Source organism: Cydia strobilella, chromosome 9, assembly GCF_947568885.1.
Source record: "Cydia strobilella chromosome 9, ilCydStro3.1, whole genome shotgun sequence".
Classification (NCBI taxonomy): Eukaryota; Metazoa; Arthropoda; class Insecta; order Lepidoptera; family Tortricidae; genus Cydia; species Cydia strobilella.
In genome coordinates this window covers 12,030,170-12,051,626 of record NC_086049.1, presented here as the reverse complement: position 1 = coordinate 12,051,626, position 21,457 = coordinate 12,030,170, and the positions used below count along the sequence as shown (strand labels likewise).

Here is a 21,457-nt window from a genome sequence, read left to right as displayed (position 1 = left end):
AGAATTCTAAGTTGCGTGGAGCTGTACGCACTTTCAGCCTTGGCGCGATGTCACTTGTCGCTTCCATTCATGCTCGCTGATCGGGGCCAGTTGTAGGGATAATAAACTTAGATTAATGTCCGGCTAATTATATAATTATAATCGCTTCGTTAACCGCAAATAATGCTTAAATACTACCTACATACATGTATGATTTTATTTAACTTTTTCGATCGATGTATTAAAGCAGAAACAGACCAGTGGCAGCATGGTTGCATTTTTATCGCCAGTCACCATGCCTGTCACTTTTGCACTTACATACTTGTTAGTACTAGATAGGTATGGTGACAGGCGATAAAAATGCGACCGTGCTACCGCCGGGCACAGTTTTTAGTGAACAGTCACTGACAATACTTACACTAAGCACTCGTTCACGTTATCTTATACTAAGTATATCAATAAGGAAGGGGATAATTACAGCTCGGTGACTGATTGAGGGTTTTTTTACTCGATCAAACATGAACTTACCTACCTGCTTAGCACATTACTCGACGGGATATTAAATCGGATATTGAAGCCGATACTGATATTACATATGCGATGGGATCATGGCGTTTCAATCAGGCTGTTATTATTAAAGAAAATTACAAAAAGTCGACTGCCAACATTCAGTAATGCAGAGCCGCCTGAAGAAGAAGAAGATAAAAAAAACCGGCCAAGTGCGAGTCGGACTCGCGTACGAAGGGTTCCGTACCATTGCGCAAAAACGGCAAAAAAGTCACGTTTGTTGTATGGGAGCCCCACTTAAATATTTATTTTAACTCCCTTAGCTATCACGGTTCATGAGATACATCAGCCTGGTGACACAGACAGACATACGGACAAAGGAGTCTTAGTAATAGGGTCCCGTTTTTACCCTAAGGGTACGGAACCCTAAAAAGTCTTAAAGGTGACTGCTGCTACTGAGCTCCTAGTGTAGTGTTTCAGAGGAAAAGGAAATCTGTCACTGTTGATTGCCTTGGTAGATTAAGTGATTGATTGAATTGATCAAGGAAATTGAAGGTAGGAGTAATATTACCATTTCCCGCAGCTGCAGTCTCTATTCGAACTTCGTGGATGGCACAAATTATAAGGGTAAAATGATTCGTTCTTAAATCAGAGTAATTGTTGATGTTGTGTCCACGTAAATCGATAGTGAAGCTATAATATCCAATGCCATAATGTGGTTCCATTACAAGTACAAGCTGCAATAGAAGTGGTTAAAACTACGCATCAAAAGTACCTGATATTCTTTAAAAAATAGTGAAAATGATTAGAGGGCTAACAACAATTATTTCATGCTGACTGTAAGTTTACATGTTGTGAATACTTGAGCGTGTTAACCGAAGTTTAACTATCGGCTATCTCCATTGTGCCGCCGTCCAGCATTGCCAAATGATCAGTGAAGACGAATTGGCACTAAGCACGCCCACGTCGACCTCAATCACAGATAATTGGATCAGTCGACCGCCGAACCCCATATTGAGTGATCATTACCTGTGCCTGGAACTGCTAAGGTTAGTGGTGGGGAGTGACATTTGAGCCTTTCCATAGACCAGGTCTTGACTGCGCTGGACCTTTAGCAGTAGCCAGCGATGTGTGTTTTATACGGATATCGCTTAAATTTTATAAATAGCTATTGCATAATGTACATTAGTAGGTATTTTATAAATTCTATAAAAAAACCTCACTTAAATTCGAGTTGACACGCAAGCAGTTCCAATTTGTAAACAAAAAAATCTGCGATGCCCTTTCAAAGTCAAAGTTAAATGTCATTGCGATGTTATAGTATATAGTATAGTAGGTAAGTTATGTTTTGTTTATTTATAAAAGTAACCGTGAAACGACTTCTGTGTAACATTTTTATTGATTTTGTATTATTTAATCCATTAAGTTTTCAAACCAAGAGAGCTTGTCTTTTACCGGCTTCTCAATACTGATGAATTAAATTTAAAGTGAGGTTTCTATAGAACTATTTCTTTGTTCTCTTGTATTCCTGGAACAAGTGCGCAGCGACAGTAGCTCGCGCGCGAGATAGACCAAACGTCTCTTTCTGTATTAATTTGGATTAGTTAACATTTGCTTGTATGGAAATGTGGTCGATACGCTCTTAATTAAATTGCATTTTTATTAGTTCTATGTCTTTATTAGGTCTTAACAGATACCTAATGCCAAAGTATGAAAGTTTGGGATTACCCATTAAGTTTATAAATGCTTGTGCCAGGAGAGGAGACCTCACACTTCCATTACCTACATAGTAGGGTACAAACCAACTAATTTACAATTTACAAATAACATAATAATTATAAACTAATAATATATATCAAACTAAAACTACCATTATATTAAACTAACTAAAACTAAAATTATATATAAACAATGTCCTGATGTCGAATGAAACTGCAATAATACCTAGAGGTACTCGTGATATACTTTTACAACGTCATAAATGGAAAACCAGGTCCAACGTCACGGAACTTGGGCTTAGAGAGAGAAAACCAATAGAGCGATACTGCAACTGTTTATATTTACAACGAAGACTAGGACTTACCTTCTATTCTAGGAGCGGCATTCAGATTTTAAGAATCTTAACTTGTTTTTTTTACTACAAAATTTTAAAAAGTTGTGATTATTTAAAATATTTAAATTTTTTGTTGTTTCCTTATGTTCGCTGGTAGAATTGAGTGAGTTTTTAATAACGTTCATTTAGATTTGATTTGGTTTAATTTGGTATGATATTTCACTAATTTTGTGTTTCACTTGGTGGCAAACATTTTTTAACCTCGTGCCTTGCCCCCTTATAAAACAAAGAGGTAACTATTGTCACCACTTTATAGGTACCTAGATCGAAGATAAACCGCTAGTTTAGGCTGTAGAACAATCCAAAATTTACATACAGTCTACAATTATAGGTAAGATTAAATAACGGTTGAAGTAATCTCCCAAATTATTGTTATGAACCAAGTATACAAAGTTTATTATTGCTCATTTAACTTAATAAAAGTAAATATTCCAAAACGTATGTAGGTCAAAATAGCGCGGTTTTGGGTAAGATGCAATGCCAATTCGCAACAATTTGGATCGAGCATAAATATCTACACTCGCCGGTAACAAACGGTACAACAAGATAGAATAGCCGATGGGATTACCATGCACTGGACTAACCTTAATGCTGCAGCAATGGCGGAATCCTCTCGATGCGACTGGTTCTTCTTAACGTTCAGCACCTTTTCCTCTTTCACACACCGGCCGGCGGTACGCTAAACGTCTTAGGTCTTCTGTCACGCACGTTTTAACACCAAAACACTTAGGTTTGGAGGTTTATTCCATAAAAATAGATTAAATCGATGGCGGTCGATCCGCACGCTCCGGGCGTCTCGTTAGTTCTTGTTTTCGCCAACAGAGGCTCTGCTGAGCTTGTCCTTAGCATGCATCCGGGTAATTTCGGATGATCCTATTGGCTAAAATGTCTATATTGTATCGTTTTGAAGTGCGTTTTGGCTTTGCATCGATAAACGGATTGAAGCGCGTGGAATTTTGATTAATTACTTAAAACTAAACGTTAAGAACGGAACACCTTTAATCTTTTCATCAAAGAGCCTTACGGGAAAAACATGAACAACAAAGTGGCAGGTTGAAAGAGGAAAATCGTCTTACCTATTAAAACATTACAACATGAAACGGTCACAGTAAAAAACACAGCATAAACTAAATTTGAGGATAATTTCATGTGCCATCTATTTTTACGACATCGCAAAGATATCATTTACAAAAAAACCGGCCAAGTGCGAGTCAGACTCGCGTTCCAATGGTTCCGTACATTACGGAATTTTTAATGTGAAACGTGAGTGATTTTTTTGTAAAAACCCGTAGTAAGAGGTCGGATTAAAACTAAGTAATTAAGTCCGACTCACGCTTGACTGCATATTTCTTATAAGTTTTTCTGTCATTTGTAGGTAAAGAACTGTTTTGTGTATTTTTTTTAAATTTTAAACCTAGTAGTTTCGGAGATAAAGGTAATTTTTTGACTATTTTCTTAACTTCTAAAGTATTTATTTTAAAAATACAAGGAATATATTGAGATCCTCAAAATGAGCTCTTTCATTTGATATGTAACACGATATAGTTTGAATTTTTTTATTTTTTAGTACTCTCATTTACCCCTTAAAAGTGGCCCCCATGTTTAAAATTCATTTGTTAACGTTACATTTCCGTCTTTGGGTCACAAACTTACATATGTGTACCAAATGTCAACTTAATTGGTCCAGTAGTTTTGGAGAAAACGGGCTATGACAGACGGAGCGACAGACAGACAGACAGACGCACGAGTGATCCTATAAGGGTTACGTTTTTTCCTTTTGAGGTACGGAACCCTAAAATTAAGTAGATGAGGCCGTTACTTTCGCGCCATAGAGCATTCTGCGTAATTAAACTAGTACATATAAGGAGGTATCTAGGAAACAATAAGATTTGTGACGACCCAGACGAAGGATTATGCGCTTCAAACACATTGAAATTTAATACTTAGGGTGAATAGACAATGCACAGAACAACAAACCGAGGCATTTAAATATTTTTTTAAATAAATTGGTGTATCGCTGAGAGTAGATGAGCAGATCGTATCGCTTAAAGTGACTTTCCGATAGCAACTGCAGGTGCACTACTGCTGCGGTATTATTGCTGCGGCGTCACCGATTTCCTTGATAAATTGAGTGACGGGTTAAAGGTTCTAATCGCGGCAGCAATGCGGCCGCAATAACGACACTCATTTTAACAATAAATTTACAGTGACAGCGCCTGCGTCAACGCCGCTACTGTAATTTCACAGCAGTACACCACAGAATAAGTAATAGTAATAGGACTACCGTACAGAAAGGACACTTCCTACTCGAACTCGAAGTTTGACAGCGATTCAGGGACGGATCATGCTGTTCCTTTGGACCATGGACGTCAAGTTGTGCCAACCCTAATTGCTCGGAGCAATGCTGAGCCGAACGGAGCAGAGTTTGCCCGAAAGGAGGTGTGTCTGAGAAAGCGCGAACTCGTTCCGACTTAATTTATCATTATAATACGCAATATAGACAATACACGTACTGATTTTCGTTTATTCTCCGATCGGATTATCTAGATAAGACTAAATTAGTAGCAACGCTTAAAGCACCTAATACCCACATTCTTCAATTCGACTGTCTCATCTGATAAAAAGTAACGATACGTCGGGCTGAATCGAGATGGGAGTTCAAATTTCCCAGAGGACAAAGGATGTTATTTACTTTCCTTTAATTAAATGTAACGCTATCCTGAATCCTTTGTTATGTGACGAAGTGTAGAGCAGTCTATTGTAAGATTTTCTGTAAACATGGTCATTTCGAAGTGTGAGAGGAACTGAATATGTACCTGAAAATATTATCTTCATATTATAAGCAATGACAATGTTGGAAAATTTTCTTTTGTTATCTTGGTTTTGGTTTGGTCAAACTAAAGGATAATGATGACAGTCTCTTAAAATACAAATATACATACCGTAAAATAGAAGTCGTATAATTCTGTAAAGACCTCTATGAGTAGTTTTACAATTACAATAGATATAAAAAAAGTTTTGTAAAAGGTTTTTTGTTCCTAGTTGCGTTAGACTATACGACTGGCTCGCATTTGTTGCGAACAACGCGATTCGACACCAAATATGCTGGCCCACTTCATTTCGTCCATATAGAGCCCGTCTTTACGAAGTAATATACTTATAAGTCAATGGCAGAGCGTAAGGAAAACCAATTACCCGCAGTAATTTTATATATAATAATTAGGGAATGCAATCCCGCATGAGGAATTCAATCCCGGTATTTAGCGGGATTGTCAGTCTCAGTCCCGCGGGAACCCGGTATTTGCGGGATCCCGCAAGTTACTATACAATTTTACGAATTGAGAAATAGTACATTGTGTATTATGGGCGGTAAACAAAAATGTACGAACGAGTGTGAACTGAAGATTACTTATTCTGTGACTGAAGGCTTTCGTAATTCCTGTACCGTGGTACGCCAAATGTTCCTTAGAAGTCTCATCACACTTCTTAAAGAATAAATATTAGACATTACTGGTATAAAATACGCCCCATAGTTTTATTATTGTTTGACACAAGTGACACAACTTGCATTTAGCACTCCGAATCTTCCGCCTTCAAAAAATACTTTCACACACAGCGTAAATTTCCTAGTAGGTACATTTGTTGTACTGCCAGTACTTGGAAACTCTTTATGCACCGTCTTCAACATACTTAACTGAACAGTACAATACAAGCAAAAATATTTATTCATATAAATAAACGTTTAATTTTAATATTTAATCAAAACAAATATTACTCAATTCACAAGATAGCAAAAAATAGACAAATTCGGGCGAAATTCTCTTCCGTGTCCTTTCCCCCTTACTCCACAGATGCATCTAGGCTCCGTGAAGAACTTTCGCCAGTAGGAGACGTGTTACTTGTACACGTAAGAACCACGTCGCTCCTCAATCCCGCAAATCCCGCGGGATCCCGCTTAATTTACGCGCGGGATTAATCCCGCAAATTGCATGCGGGATCCCGGTATTTAGGGATCCTGGTATCCCGGTATTGCATTCCCTAAGAATAATATATAAAAATAATATTATCTTTGAAAAATATTATCTTATTATTTTACATGTGCGCGAAACCTTAAAAAGCCGTTTGGGAATAAAGTATGGTAATTCTAGTAAATTTGCTTCGCATCACGTTAACCGAGGTAATTAATAGGGTAAATTTTTAGTTCTACCCATAATATTTATATGAAATTAAAATAGGTGCAAATAATTAATTAAAATGTAACAAGATAAAACGAAACATACATACAAAAAATCAAAAGGGAATATTACGCAAATCTCTGCGTAGGGGGCGCCACTAGTTCAAACTGTAAACAAACCGCCTTGATGCATCAATGTTATATTTATCTAATATTTTAAATGTACTTAGTGCAAATGTTTTCCACCCTTCAAATATTTATTCATGAATTAATTTCTTATGAAAACCACGAATTAATATCCTGAAACGCTCTTTTTTGTGTATTTGTAATTTTTCAATCGGCAAATCTACCGTAGTACCGTCGGTAACTCTAGGGACGTTAATCTTCTATGAAATTATGACGTATAAATAACATATGCACTGCGTGTGCTATCAAAATCGTTGCAGACTTTGCTTAGTCTAACTTTAGAAACGTAGGCTTCATTTGTATACCTTCAGACATCTGAGTGTGAGACAAGTGCGAGTCAAAGGGAACCCTATACATTTTGATTCCCTTGAGAGTCAAAATAAACGTTTCTTGCGGCATAAACGGCCGTATCTTTTTTTTACGTGAACTCAGAAGTTTGATTTTTTTCACAGCTTCAAGGGACTATAGACCTGATTATATATGGTTTTAATTTCAACTCGATACCTCCACGCGTTCCCGAGATAAAGGGTCTTGCCATATAGATGGAGGGACGGACGGACAACAAAGTGATCCTATGAGGGTTCCGTATTTTTCCTTTTGAGATACGGAGATATAAAACAAAATATTCTCATTAAATCTGTTTACCAGCGTGGTACTCTTGACCCGTTTCCGTTAATTGACAGCGCCCTTCGACGTAATAAGCGCCGTTACGAGTATCTGCGGAGTAGGCGTGCAGTTGAATTTGCCTAGAGACAAAAGGAAACTAATGTATGACCCTAAAAACTACCGGACTATAGCGCTTCTGCCACTGGTCTCTAAGATCTTCGAAAAGCTGATTAAAACACGACTTTTAAAGCACCTCCAGGAGAATAATGTAATAAACCCGCGACAATTCGGTTTCCAGAAGAATAGGGGAACAGCTGATGCCGTAGATGCTCTCATCGAAGATGTCATCACTAAATTACACGATCATAAAAGAGTTGCAGGATTATTCCTCGATCTGAGCTCCACATTTGACACGGTCGACCATGTGATTCTTATGGAAAAGCTTAGGTTTTATGGAATCAGGGGAAATGCGTATCATCTCTTAGCCAGCTATCTTCAAAACAGGAACCAATATGTAGAAATAAATAATTCTGAAGTTAGTGGTGAATGTAGAGTTGATATTCCTGTTAAATCAAAGTTAGTTAGAGTAAACAGAGGGGTACCACAGGGTTCCATTTTGGGTCCTATACTCTTCCTCCTATTTGTTAATGACCTGGTCAACTATGTGTCTGGTGTCGTGCCGAGCTGCTCCTTGATTGTTTTTGCTGATGACACAAACGCAGTCATATCTGCGAATAGCATGGCTGAGCTCAATAGTATCACCAATAGTGCTATTTCAGCCTTTACTCATTGGTTCTCGTGTAATAACTTACGCCTGAATTCAGACAAGACGCAAGCTTTGCTATTCAAACTAAACGCCAAGAAAACTGACAAACTTGATGTTACTATAGACCAAGTTTGTTTGAATACTGCTGATCACGTTAAATTTCTGGGAGTTTACATTGACTCTAATCTAAATTGGAAGCGAGAGCTTGAGGCTATAGTAAATTCAATCCATTCTGCTTGTTATGCCCTTAGAAGCCTCAGAGATGTTTTAGAACTAGATCAACTCAAAATTGTTTATTATGCCCTGGTAGAGTCAAGATTGCGGTATAGCATAAGGTTTTGGGGAAATAGCTTTTTATATAATATAAACGGAGCCTTGATTGCCCAGAAAAGAGCAATTCGAGCAATGGTATTACACATTCCTTCTTTTGGTTCATGTAGAGAGTATTTTGAAAAATTGGGTATTCTCACGGGTCCCAGCTTGTACGTCCATATTCTTCTTACCCAGTTTGTTAAAAATATTGCGAAAGATTGTACTGATGAAGAACAGGAGTCTCGCCTAGCCACAAGGGCGAAAAACATAAAGGGTAGCTTCTTTCCGAAACTTCAGGTAGCCAAACATTGCGCAAGATACCAGGCAGTCACTCTATTTAATAAGCTCCCTACTGACCTAAAAGCCATTACGGATTGGTTTTTATTTAAGCGTAGGTTGAAGTCGTTCTTATTGACTAATAGATGCTCCTATAGTATTGATGAAATATTTGATAAGTCGCTATTTTAAGGTATTTATAATTGTTATTTAGTATTAGTATAAATGTGTTTATTATTATTGTTATTTATAAATTGTATTTAATGTAATTTCTGACACAATGCTTGTATTGTTTAAGAATAAAAAAAAAGAAAAAAAAAAATGAAATGAAATATGTCGCTTTCTACGGGATTTGAGGAAACTTGATACTTAAAATACAAACAGAAGTTTCCTTTTTAGTCAAATTTAAATTTATAGAATTCAATATTTCAAGTGCGACATAAAATTGTAGAAATTAAATAAAATGGAAATATAAAAAAACAGTTACGTAGGAAGTGGCGCCCTGACGCCATCAATAATTTTCTAAAATTTATTTTCGGACTATACACAGTTTTAACGGTCCTAGCTCGATGACGTATGCGTACCTAATGCAGTAGGGCTAAGATGGTCGGTTTTTTATAATATGTCATCATGCCTGTCACGTTCTAACAAGTATGTAAGTGTGTAAGTGCGAAAGTGACGCATGACATGACAAGTGATAAAAATGCGACCATGATACCGCCGCGCAGCACGGCTCTAGCCCTCTTCATGGGTGTACTACATTTTTTATAATTACTTTTCATATATTATAGTTTGATATATCATCATTTTGAATAACGTAATAAAAGGCATACTACTATATTACCTAATCAACGACATAGTACATAATGTTATTCTAGGTATAATGGTTATAGGGTATATTTACACTTTATCTAATATACACTGCCATAATTATATAATGATATGTAGGTCTCAATAGAAATAAAAGGCTCCCAGAAAAGGTAATGTTAAAATCTGTGACCCCACACAAACGAATATCTAGCAAAAAGTGCGTTAGGTTAGGTTAGAACTGCAACCTCATACAAAAAATAATGATTTTGATTGTATAAAATAATAACGTCATATTCAAATAATATAACAAAAGCCATTATATAATATGTCTTTATACCAGTTAAAAATGTATACAGAAATAGAAATTATATATATCAATTACAGTTTAGATTTAATCATAATATACAAATTCAATGTTTCATAATAATTACATTATAACAAGTAATAATATATAAAATGGCATTATGGCAAGTGTCTGATACTTTTCTTATAGTTATATTAAACAGTCCCACACCCCCGCTTACCTACAAGCCTTAAAACCTTTGACCGCCAAAGAGGCCATAGACGCGCATTGTTACCCACAGTTTATTTAATATTTCCCTTCGTACGTCTAAATGGTTAATCACAGATAATGATAAAAACGTTTTATTTTTCAGGGCATGCCCTCAGAAAACATGGCGATCGATATGCGCCACAGCAAGCTGAAGGCCTCGGAAGCAGCCATACTGGCTGGTGAGATACAAAAGCCAAGTTGGCAGTCCAAAAACGAGGGTATCCACGAGCGCGTCAGCTTTGAAGATGCAATCTGGGGCTTCGATCTCGCTGGTGGATCCTTTTACAAGACGCCTTTGAGAGTTGTTGCCGTAAGTTATGTCACAGACTACATAATATATATTTACTTTATGGTTAACTAGCTGTGCCCGCGGCTTCGCCTGCGTGGAATTCGGTCTGTGTCAGTAAGCGGCTAATTCACCCCTAATTTATCTCCCTGTCCCCTGGAGACAGAACTTAAAGTAAAGTTGACAGATGGATACGCTAGAGGACTGTAGTCCAGATAAAATATTTTACAATTAGGTACCTACCACCAAAGATAGATATAACTCCGTAATAGATGGATACAGTTTAAGGAAAAAACGTGCCTAGAAAATCACGAAAATTTGATTCTCGATCAGATGTCGCTACTACCTTTTGCCTATTCTCGTATAGAGGGCGTTGACGGTTTCGTTTGTTATTATTTAACAATTTTAACGCATATCAGTGAAAGAACATGGGTCAAAATAATAAAAATAATTAATGCAAATAAAAAAGATCATTTATCCATATTTAAATACATTTTATCGTATTTTAATAAATCTTCAATATTAGTTTTAAAGTGTGTCGATAGATGGCAGTGAATTTACTGTGGTTACAAAATTTGCTATGACAGTATCGCTCTATAATATTATATCCTCTTTGCTACCACTAAATAAAATTACACTCCAAAATGAATATTTTTTTTGCCCTTATTCAAATTTTTGACGTGATTTAAACGGCATAGAGTAGTAGGTGTATATCGAACGATACAGTACCATTTTTGTATTTTTACGTCCTTGACTGTACCTATGCAAATCGGGTACACTACATAATTCCTAAATTTTTTATTCCGAATTTTAGAATGTCGAATTTTATCATTCCGATTTTTAAACGCTCGACCCATCAAAATCCCGACTGTCATAATTACGAATGATAAAAATCACGAAGATTTATATTTCCGAAAACCCAAAAAGCCGAATATTGTAAATTCCGAACTACATCCGACTATAACAATTCCGATGGTGGCAAACACCGAATTTAACATTTACGATTTTCAAAATCACGAATTCGGAATTGCCCTTATTCCGAATTAACGTGATTCCTATTTTAAATATCCCAATTTTTAAATTTCCACTTTTCTGGCAACAGTTCGTTTTCTTGGGGGTCGCAGTTCTAACCTAACCTAACCCACTTTTCTAGCAACAGTTCGTTTTCTTGGGGGTCGCAATTCTAACCTAACCTAACCCACTTCTGGCAACAGTTCGTTTTCTTGGGGGTCGCAGTTCTAACCTAACCTAACCCACTTCTAGCAACAGTTCAGGTTCGCAGGTTCGCAGTTCTGTCTAATTTATTTATGCCGATTTTTTATGCCAAAAATATTTTATGCCGAATTTAACATGATGCGGCATGACAGGTACCCGTAATAATTACTAAAACGTGAGTCTTCATTTGAATATCACGGATTTCATTGTTCCGATCTTGTAAAAACCGAATTTCTGAATACCGAATTATTTTATTTCCGTTCGGACAATGATTTTTCGGAAAAAAATATATTTTCGGAAAAGTGTAAAATCGGAACTTTAAGCTTTCTGTCAAGTGACAATCGGATTTTAAGTTTTCGGAAATAGCACATTCGTGATTTTATTCCATCGTGTTTTTAAAAATCGTAATTTTGATATTTCGGACTTATAACTAATCGGGATTATGAAAGTCGTGGTTATAAAAACCGGAAAAACGTATTTAGGAAAATATTTGGGTGTTCCCATCAAAATCATGTCATCCAAATCGGTCCTCCAGTCAAATCAGTCTAAGCATGACGCCGGCGGCGGGCAGCGTCTGCCCCTTTTTTTTTGTTTTCGGAGTGGGAAATGCATCTGCCCCTACGACTTGTTGATGGTCATAGCGAAGCAGACGCTCACGGGGACCTGTAGGCGCTTGAAGCGGAACGGGAAGTTGCTCGGAATGAGGGGGATACGCGGGATGAACACGGCTTCTCCGGCGCCACACTCCGTCAGGATCTGCGCCTACATATGTATTACGTACGATGTATTTGGGATCACAATCGAACTCGCGCTGGCTTGCCGTTTCAGCCGAAAGCGAAGCGCCACTGAGTCTCTCACCGTGGTTTTTCTTAGACTCCTGAGACCGTGCCCCTTGTGGCCGCAATGCATTGCGAGACTTTCGCGAAAGATTCGATTTTTTTCGGGAAGGCATGGTAACGCGTTTGTCCCAAATCGTTTGACATTTACTGAAAAATGTTTTTTTTTTTAAAGTACCCACCTTCGTGACCATTAATAAGAGGAAAGGGCACGGCCGCTTCTCCATGCAAACGCAGTCTCCATTTTTTTGGTTAAAAACTACCCTATGTTCTTCCACGGGACTCAAACTATCTCTATACCAAATTTTATCTAAATCGGTTTAGCGGTTTAAGTGTAAAGAGAAATTAAAAAAAGTTTTTTCATATTTTTTGTGTTTTCACTCGGGAATGGTGTCATTTTGATATCATAAATGAATTCGGCATACCCGATTTATACAAAAACGATACCTAACTTGGCCTAGTAGCTAAAATGATATAGTTATCAAGATAAAGTTTTTAACCCCTTTTTCACCACCATTGGGGATGATTTTTTAAAAACGCTGAAAGTAATTTTCTTGCTTTTTAATATAATAACGTTTTGCAAAGTTTTAAGTTCCTAGCTTAAAATAAAATTTGCACCCCAAGACAAACTTTCATCCCCTTTTCAACCCCCTGAGGCGTTAAATTTCCAAAAACGTCAAAATTAGTTTTTTTGTAATCGTCTATCATACCTTTCTAAGAAGTTTCAAAGCATTTGTAATGGATTCAAACTTTCAACCCCCTTTTAACCCTGTTAGGGGACGAATTCTTGAAAACGCTAAAATCACTTTTCCTGTATTATAATAATATGCCCATTATACAGTTTCAAGTAACGCACTAAAAAAAAAAGATCTCCATACCATACAAACTTTCAACCTCTATTTCACCTCTTTAGGGGATGAATTTTCAAAAACGCTGAAATTAGTTTTCTTGTATTTCAATAATATATCTTCTTACGAAGTTTCAAATTGCTAGCTTAAAATAAATCTTGAACCCCATACAAACTTTCATCCCCTTTTTAACCCCCTTAGGGGTAAAATTTCTCAAATTTTTATAGCCTATAACCTGGCCGTGGATTTTTTCGACAGATTAGTAAAGTTTGTATCAAAATCCGTTCAGCCGTTGTCATTAGTTGCGCGGTCAAATAAACAGACAAACAGATAAACAGACAAACAGATAAACAGACAAACAGATAAACAGACAAAAATTCTAAAAACTGTTGGAATGTGTTCTGTTAACGATTCTAAGTATCCCCAGCCAATTTTTTTTTCGAATATCTTCCATGTACAGACTTTCGACCCTCTTCCGCTTTATTATATGTATAGATGTACAGACTTTCGACCCTCTTCCGCTTTATTATATGTATAGATAGATAGGGTGGGCCGTTTGTGAAAATTTGGGAAATATGTAATGCAATTAAAAAATGCCAAATTTTATGTAAATCACGCGAAAAATAATTTAAAAAAATCTAGCTGATACTTTTAGCCCGCTACCAATATTTAAATATCAAAATATTTAAGTTTTTTTTTGTGAAATATTACATTAGCTAAGTATATTTTTATTTTATTTTTTTAAACTTTTTGTATCAGAAATGATTTTTATTACTTTGTAGCATTTTTTCTGAGATAAATGGTACTGCGATAATCGGGTTTTGTTTGATAAAGCTAATTGATATAATTATGTCTATTATTTATGTTTATTATAAGTAATCGGGTATTTATATTGTTTACGTTATATTAATAATCAGACAAACAATGAGTAATACAGCCGCCGCATGAAGTAGTTCGGGATTAAATTAACGTACAAAAAAAAGGAGTGATTTAAGGCTTAAAATACGGTATCAAAACTAGTTTGAGAATAATTACTGAAAGCTCCCTTGTCCTTTGATGAGAATCTGTTGGCACCTAACTAAACATGAATCTTGCCCGTGGGTTTAGAAGACTCTTCTTAGAATTGTTGCTGTTCCTTTTCTGTGTACTGATATTTAGTCCCTACTTAAAAATAGCTTATGAAGTACACTATAGATTCAGACGTTAGAGATTAAACTCGTTGAAGAGTAGACAAAGTAATAACAAAATTACTTGAACCGTATCCGATCAGTCAAACACATTATTCTAGGCCAGAAAATATTGGTTTGGTATAAGAATGCGAGCTTTTATTACTACTTTCGTTATGACCTACAGACATTGCCTGTTAAATGGTTTTGACAAGGTTTGACTGAGACTAGAATAGACGTTCCATGTAGACTATTGCATTGCAAGGGTTCTCACATAATTAGTTGTATAAACTGAACGCCCTTTTTCCGAGTATAAATTGCTCTGACAGTTCTACCCGAGAAATATGAAACGGCTGGGCATTTTAATTTTGAATTTTGTAGTTTAGTTTTAGTTTTCAGTGCATTGTTTTAATAATAGCAGAAATTGTATGCATTACGTATGCATTACATTAGGATTTTAGAAGGAAAAACTGTTATAACTTCCAATGAGACAAATAATATATTTGGTAAAATTTCAGAAGAAATATTTTGTGGAAAATTTGCGATCTCTAATATCATGACTGGCCATAACCTTGAGGTAAAATATATATACAAAGGTAGTAAATAGCTGTAGCCATATAATGGATATTATGGATACACTATGACTGCGCATTATTTTGAAAAATCTATTCTCTCCTGATTAGCAAAAAATAATAGCATTTTAAGCTAGTGATATCCACTCAATGTTTGCATTGCTATTGTAAACGGTATAAGTCCCTGTTATAGTTAATGCCTGCATTACTATTGTCAACGGTATGTTACGTAAATGCCATTTTCTTACTTTATTCAATGCAAGTGGTGATTACCTCGAAGTAATTGTTACGCTTAGCGGTAATAGTCATAACGGTTGTAGTTATATTTAACAGTGTAAACAATTCGCTGGCCCAATATTACAAGGTTCTATGCTTCACATTTATCGAACTGAAATTTGAACTTTATCATAGTGACATTAAGTCGAATTTCAACTATCTTGAAAATATAACATAGAACCCTGTAATATTGGGGCAGCGAATTGTTGGTGACCCAATAAATATAAAATAAAATAACGAAAATACAGTTACATACTTAGGTAATTAAGCGTTCCCTCAAACTTTATATACTTTGTACTAAACATAAAAATTATAATACAACAATGACATAACAGTCATATTAAAGTATGGTGTTTACGTTGCAGGTGAAACCTGACAGCAGAGCAGAGAAAGCAGGCATCCGTCCCGGTGACAAGCTCCTACGCATCAACGACATCGACACCTCCACCCTCAGCATACAAGAGGCGCACGCCATTATCATCGAGTCTGGGATACATCTCAAGATAGCCGTCACATCGTAAGTAAGATGCTAGAGCCAAATAAACACGCTTTACAGAAGAAACTAATAGCAGAGCCGAGAAGACAGGTGTCCACCCTCAACAACATGGTGAACGCCATTATCATGGAGTCCGAGATCCACCCCAGGATAGCCGTCACATCGTAAGTCTAGGCAATCTAGACATATTAACAAACTTTGATGGCAGAGCCCGTAAGTGGTCACCGCAGCCTGGGAACGATGCAACTCGTGTGCGTGTTGCCGACCCATTGAGTTTTTATACAAGGTGACACGGTACTTGTAGATAGAACCCGATAGGTACTTAATAAAAAAATCGTCGCGTTTTTTTTCTGTTAGGCAAGCAGGTTCTATAGGAACTCTAATTCATTACATTAAGGATCGTTTGTTTTAACATTTAGCTGAAAGGAGTTTCCCAGCCTGGCTTTAACTTCGTTTTCCATTTAGTTTTATGTTCACCTGTCACCTTAACGGACGATTAACAATCACTTCAACCCGAACTACCTATATTGTCTTTGAAACTACAATGCACAATAGGGTTGTTGACACATGTTGAATTTTATAACTAAATCTAGTTAAATAGATGGAAAATGAGCCATTTATCACAATAAATTGGAAACTTAAAAAATATATGGAAATCATAAAAAAATACAAGACCTCAAAGTTTCAATATTTAAGTTTTTTTGTACAGCAACAATATACTTACGCAGTATTTCATCGACATAATTCTAATTTTCTTGTTTTCCATACATTGAAACGGTTCTAAGCAATAGTGACATTACATCGTGACGTCGGCAGATGATTAAAGATATTAATAGCAGATATTAATGTGATTTTTTTATATATTAAGGTGCTAAGTCGGAAGTACCATATTATATTTATATTGAAATCTGACATTATCATTGCATGAACGCTTTGTGAAATATTCAGGGTGATTTTTTACAAATAGACAATTCTAATTCTAAAATGCTGGTAAGTGTCAAAAAGCGCTTAAAAGATAAAAAGAGAAAAATAAGTTTATTGCACATAAAACAGGACAGTTATACAATACAGAAATTGGTGTGACATCGGGTGGGTGCATAGCATGGGTAACATAGTACAGAATTTTTAGGGGTCCCCGCACTAGGCTAGGCCTGTACCGCGGGGACCAGGTATGCATTTGTATGTCATGTGTGACAGTTGGAATGATAGAGAAGAAAATTATGAACTAAAAGTACATAGTTTTGTTAGTCAAATTAATAACATTACATTACAGTTTTACAGAAACTATTTTCCTATTTTTTTCCCTAAACAAGTCACGTAGCGATTCATCTGTGTATATTTTAAAAACAGTTCTTAAGAAGCATCTTTTCTGCAATATGGATGTTTTATCAAGATCAACAGAATTGCCCCAAAAATACTAAACGTTATGTATATTTTCTATTTCAGACCTGATGACGAGGAGGATGCTTATTACTGTTACGAGGATTCTTTGGTAAGAACGAAATCAATAACAATATTATTTAATACAATGCAATATTATTTAATAGCCCAAAGTTTCATAGCCCACTTGTATAAGAATATTTAATTTACTTAATCAATCATGTACCTTAGTTACCTACTGATAATTATCTAGTAACTGTAAATAAAACACGAGCACCAAGTATTTGTAACGAAGTGCTAATGATTATTGTTTTTAATATATAGCGAAATTGATAAATTATACTGTTAGAAGTATTAGAACAAATTAAATTATTTTCAGAAATTAATTTCAGTTAATAAATTATGTTTATTTTTAATTTTCAGGACACTGGCTACGACAGTGAAGAGGAAAGAAGAAAAGAAGAGGAAAAGGCACGGAAAAGACAAGTTCATGCCAAAGTGGTAAGATTTACTTTAAATAATCATTTCAATGATTTATGATTTTTATATCAAGACTGTGTTGGCTCAAAACTGTGATACATTTATTAAATTGATTTAATTTCATTTCAGAGTTCTTATTGGAGTTTACAATGGCCATGGGTCAGCAAAAGAAGAATAATTTACAGAGAATCCAATTGTTTTATGGTGCCAAGCAAGTACGAAGGTAAACACAGGTAATTCTTGGTGAAATTAAAATATTATTTTTTCGTATTAATATAATACGTTGTATTAATAAAGCATTATTTTCCAGAGATAAGTTCTCCGTACAGCCCATGATTAGAACCCAAAATGACATTGTCCTAGATAGTATCCAATCAACAGCCCAGCAAATAATAGACAACGCGAAAGGTAAATTACAAAACGATATACCAAAAGAGAGTCAAAACACCAACAGCCAAGGGCCTATAATTAATGGTACAGGACAAACTGAAAACACCCCTAATGGAACTGAATCCAATGTAAAAGAAAATAAAATTACGTTGCCACCAAAAATCCCTGAAGTGGATGAAGACAGCCTTCAAGAGGTGTCCGAGGTAGAAGAACTCAATGAAGTTACAAATTCGGCAATGGAGGAAGATAGTATACAAGAAGAAGTTACAAATTCGGCAATGGATGAAGAAAGTATACAAGAAGAAGTTTTAGAAGAAGAAGAAGAAGTGAGTGAAGAAGAAAAAAAGAGTCAAATTGATACAAGTGAAGCAACGGATAATCACGACAATGTTCTTAATGAAGTTTTAGAAAGCCATGACATTTCGACAGATGAAGAGGATAAGATATTGAATAGTATTCTCAGTAACGGTGATACAAGCGAGAGCATGGACGAAAGGTAATATTTATTATTGAATAATACAATCTCAACTTTTTTATTTTTGATAGTTGTATTAATCAAACGTAAGTGATAATCTCATTCCTCATTATCATGGTAGTTATTTACAATACTTTTAATTTAATTAGTACATTAGTAGTGCTGCAAAGACAAAAGTCCTGGGGTTGTTTTAGTTAAAACTAATAAAAACAACTTCTGAAAGGTATCTTGGCGTTGTATAAACCTACTCTCAAGGAACATACGTTGAGGTTAAGTTAAAAGTTAAAACAAAATGGATAATTAAGTTGGCCTTTAATTGTCAACTTCATGAAATGAATCTTAAGATCATAGTAAGGTTTTTTCGATGTAATAAATATTAATAAAATTTTACTTTGAACTATTAGTCATATGAGAGAGTCCAGCAAATTATTGTGCTTTGATTTATTGAGACTAACTTTGTTGTCTTAATTATAACGATATGTTCCATGAAATCAGTTGTGTTTCTAATAAACTTCAGTAATATACAAAATTTTAATTAGGTTCTTAAATGTCACTGTGTTAAAATGTAAGAACCTACTTATATTTTCACTTATATCGACATGTCACATTCGCGAACTAGTTTCAGTTTATAATGCAAAATAAATACATATTTTATAACGCAAAATAAATTTATTTTTACGCGTAAAATGTTTGCTTCATTATGTTTTTTCGCTTTAGTTCACCTGTTCAGATGATCTTCCACTTGCCATTAATAGGGTATTTGACTACTAGTCAAATCAGTTTCTTTTATCGAACTGTCAAAACGATTTTGCTACTTACTCGTACCATGGAATTTATATGAAACACTAGCATGTGACGTCACAATCAAATTACCTACTCTATAGTTTTATACGGGTTTTAAAATAGAAATTGTGTCTAAAAATAACTGCTGTCTACGTGTCTATTAATCTGCTGGTGCTTTATTTCATGCATTATGTAAAATAATTTATTTTAAATACAGTCAAATGCCCTATTGGTTGGAATATTTGCTCGATCAGTTTTAAATGTAAGTATATAATATTGGAGCTGATATCTATAATGTATATATTTAAAAAAAAATACAATGCAAAACACGACCAATTTTAATCCGTCATTTTCAAGAGTACCTACCTACCTACATTCCTGAGCGTAATTAAAGTGATACCTGGGGTGCGAAACTTCTAGCTTCGAGCAAACTCGGCTCCGTTCGGCTCAGCATTCCTCCGAGCAATTATTAGGGTTGGCACCCTAATCAAAAATAAGCCTTATTAATAAAAAATAAGGCTTATTTTTGTATGGTATTCATAGAGAAATAAGCCCTTTTGAAAAACCACTCATAATAATATATACTGTATACAACTGTAGGTATAGACATTGCATGTCTCTAAACAAATCTCTGGTGTTTTTTTTGTTATGATTTTTCTTTTTAACCGACTTCAAGATTTCAAAAGGAGGAGGTTATCAATTCGGTTGTATGTTTTTTTTAATGTTTGTTACTCAATAACTCCGTGATTTTTGGACCGATTTTGTAAATTCTTTTTTTGATTGTAAGTATATACATACAGATTGGTCCCGTTTTGGTCAAAACGCAGTTCTGATGATGGGATCCATGAGTAATCGAGGGAACTCCTCAAATGTTAAAGGCATACATATAGTGATTTTAGTATTTTCATCAACAAATCAAGCATTTACATTTAAAAAAGTGACATTTGATGAAGTGGAACTGCTGATGATGATCAGAACGGAACTCTTTAATGACGCATAGTTCACGTTTGGCGATTTGTCCTCTTCGTTATGATTGGTAACAAAGTTAGGTTTTCAAGACACATTTTTCTCAAGCTCGAGTTCTGATGATGGGATCCATGAGGAATCGAGGGAACTCCTCAAATGTGAAAGGCATACATATAGTGATTTTTGTATTTTCATCAACAAATCCAGCATTTCCATTTAAAAGAGTGACATTTGATGAAGTGCAGCTGCTGATGATGATCAGAAATATCAGAATGGAACTCTTTAACGACGCATAACTCACGTTTGGCGATTTGTCCTCTTCGTTATGATTGGTAAGCAAGTTAGGTTTTCAAGACACATTTTTGTCAAGCTCGAGTTCTGATGATGGGATCCATGAGGAATCGAGGGAATTCCTCAAATGAGAAAGGCTTACATATAGTGATTTTTGTATTTTCATCAACAAATCCAGCTTTTACATAAAAAAGTGACATTTGATGAAGTGGAACTGCTGATGATGATCAGAATGGAACTCTTTAACGACACATAGTTCACGTTTGGCGATTTATTCTCTTCGTTATGGACCCAGACCCAAACTTGGACCTGGACTTTTTTTGAACTGCGATCCTCACAGAACCGAACTGCTATCAGAAATGTGGGTTAGGTTAGGTTAGAACTGTGACCCTTACAGAAACGAAATGCTATCAGAACATTGGGTTAGGTTAGGTTAGAACTATGACCCTTACAGAAACGAAATGCTACTAGAAACGTGGGTGGTTTTACCTCATTTTAGTTAGGCAAAAGATGCTGTCTTTTTCATTTCATTGTCTGGAGTGCACCATCAACAATAAGTAACCTTTCAACGGCATCCCCCATTGAAGTCGGTTTTTTTTTCTTAAAAATTATTTATAATTATTATTTTATTTACCTAAGAACAGGTAGTATATACAACAAACAATAAAAGGCCTTAAAAGAAAATTTACTAACTAAAATTAAAAACTAAACTAAA

The 21,457-nt window shown here is 35.5% G+C and overlaps 1 protein-coding gene across 1 annotated transcript; it reads left to right on the top strand.

Annotated features, from left to right (window-relative positions):
• Positions 1–1,427: 1,427 nt before the first annotated feature.
• Positions 1,428–19,742, top strand: LOC134744306 (uncharacterized). Its single transcript, XM_063678080.1, has 7 exons — positions 1,428–1,535; positions 10,386–10,592; positions 15,847–15,998; positions 17,424–17,469; positions 17,781–17,858; positions 17,967–18,070; positions 18,148–19,742. The coding sequence occupies exons 2-7, from the start codon at positions 10,389–10,391 to the stop codon at positions 18,725–18,727; spliced, it is 1,164 nt and encodes a 387-aa protein (XP_063534150.1). The 5' UTR covers positions 1,428–1,535; positions 10,386–10,388; the 3' UTR covers positions 18,728–19,742.
• Positions 19,743–21,457: the final 1,715 nt, after the last annotated feature.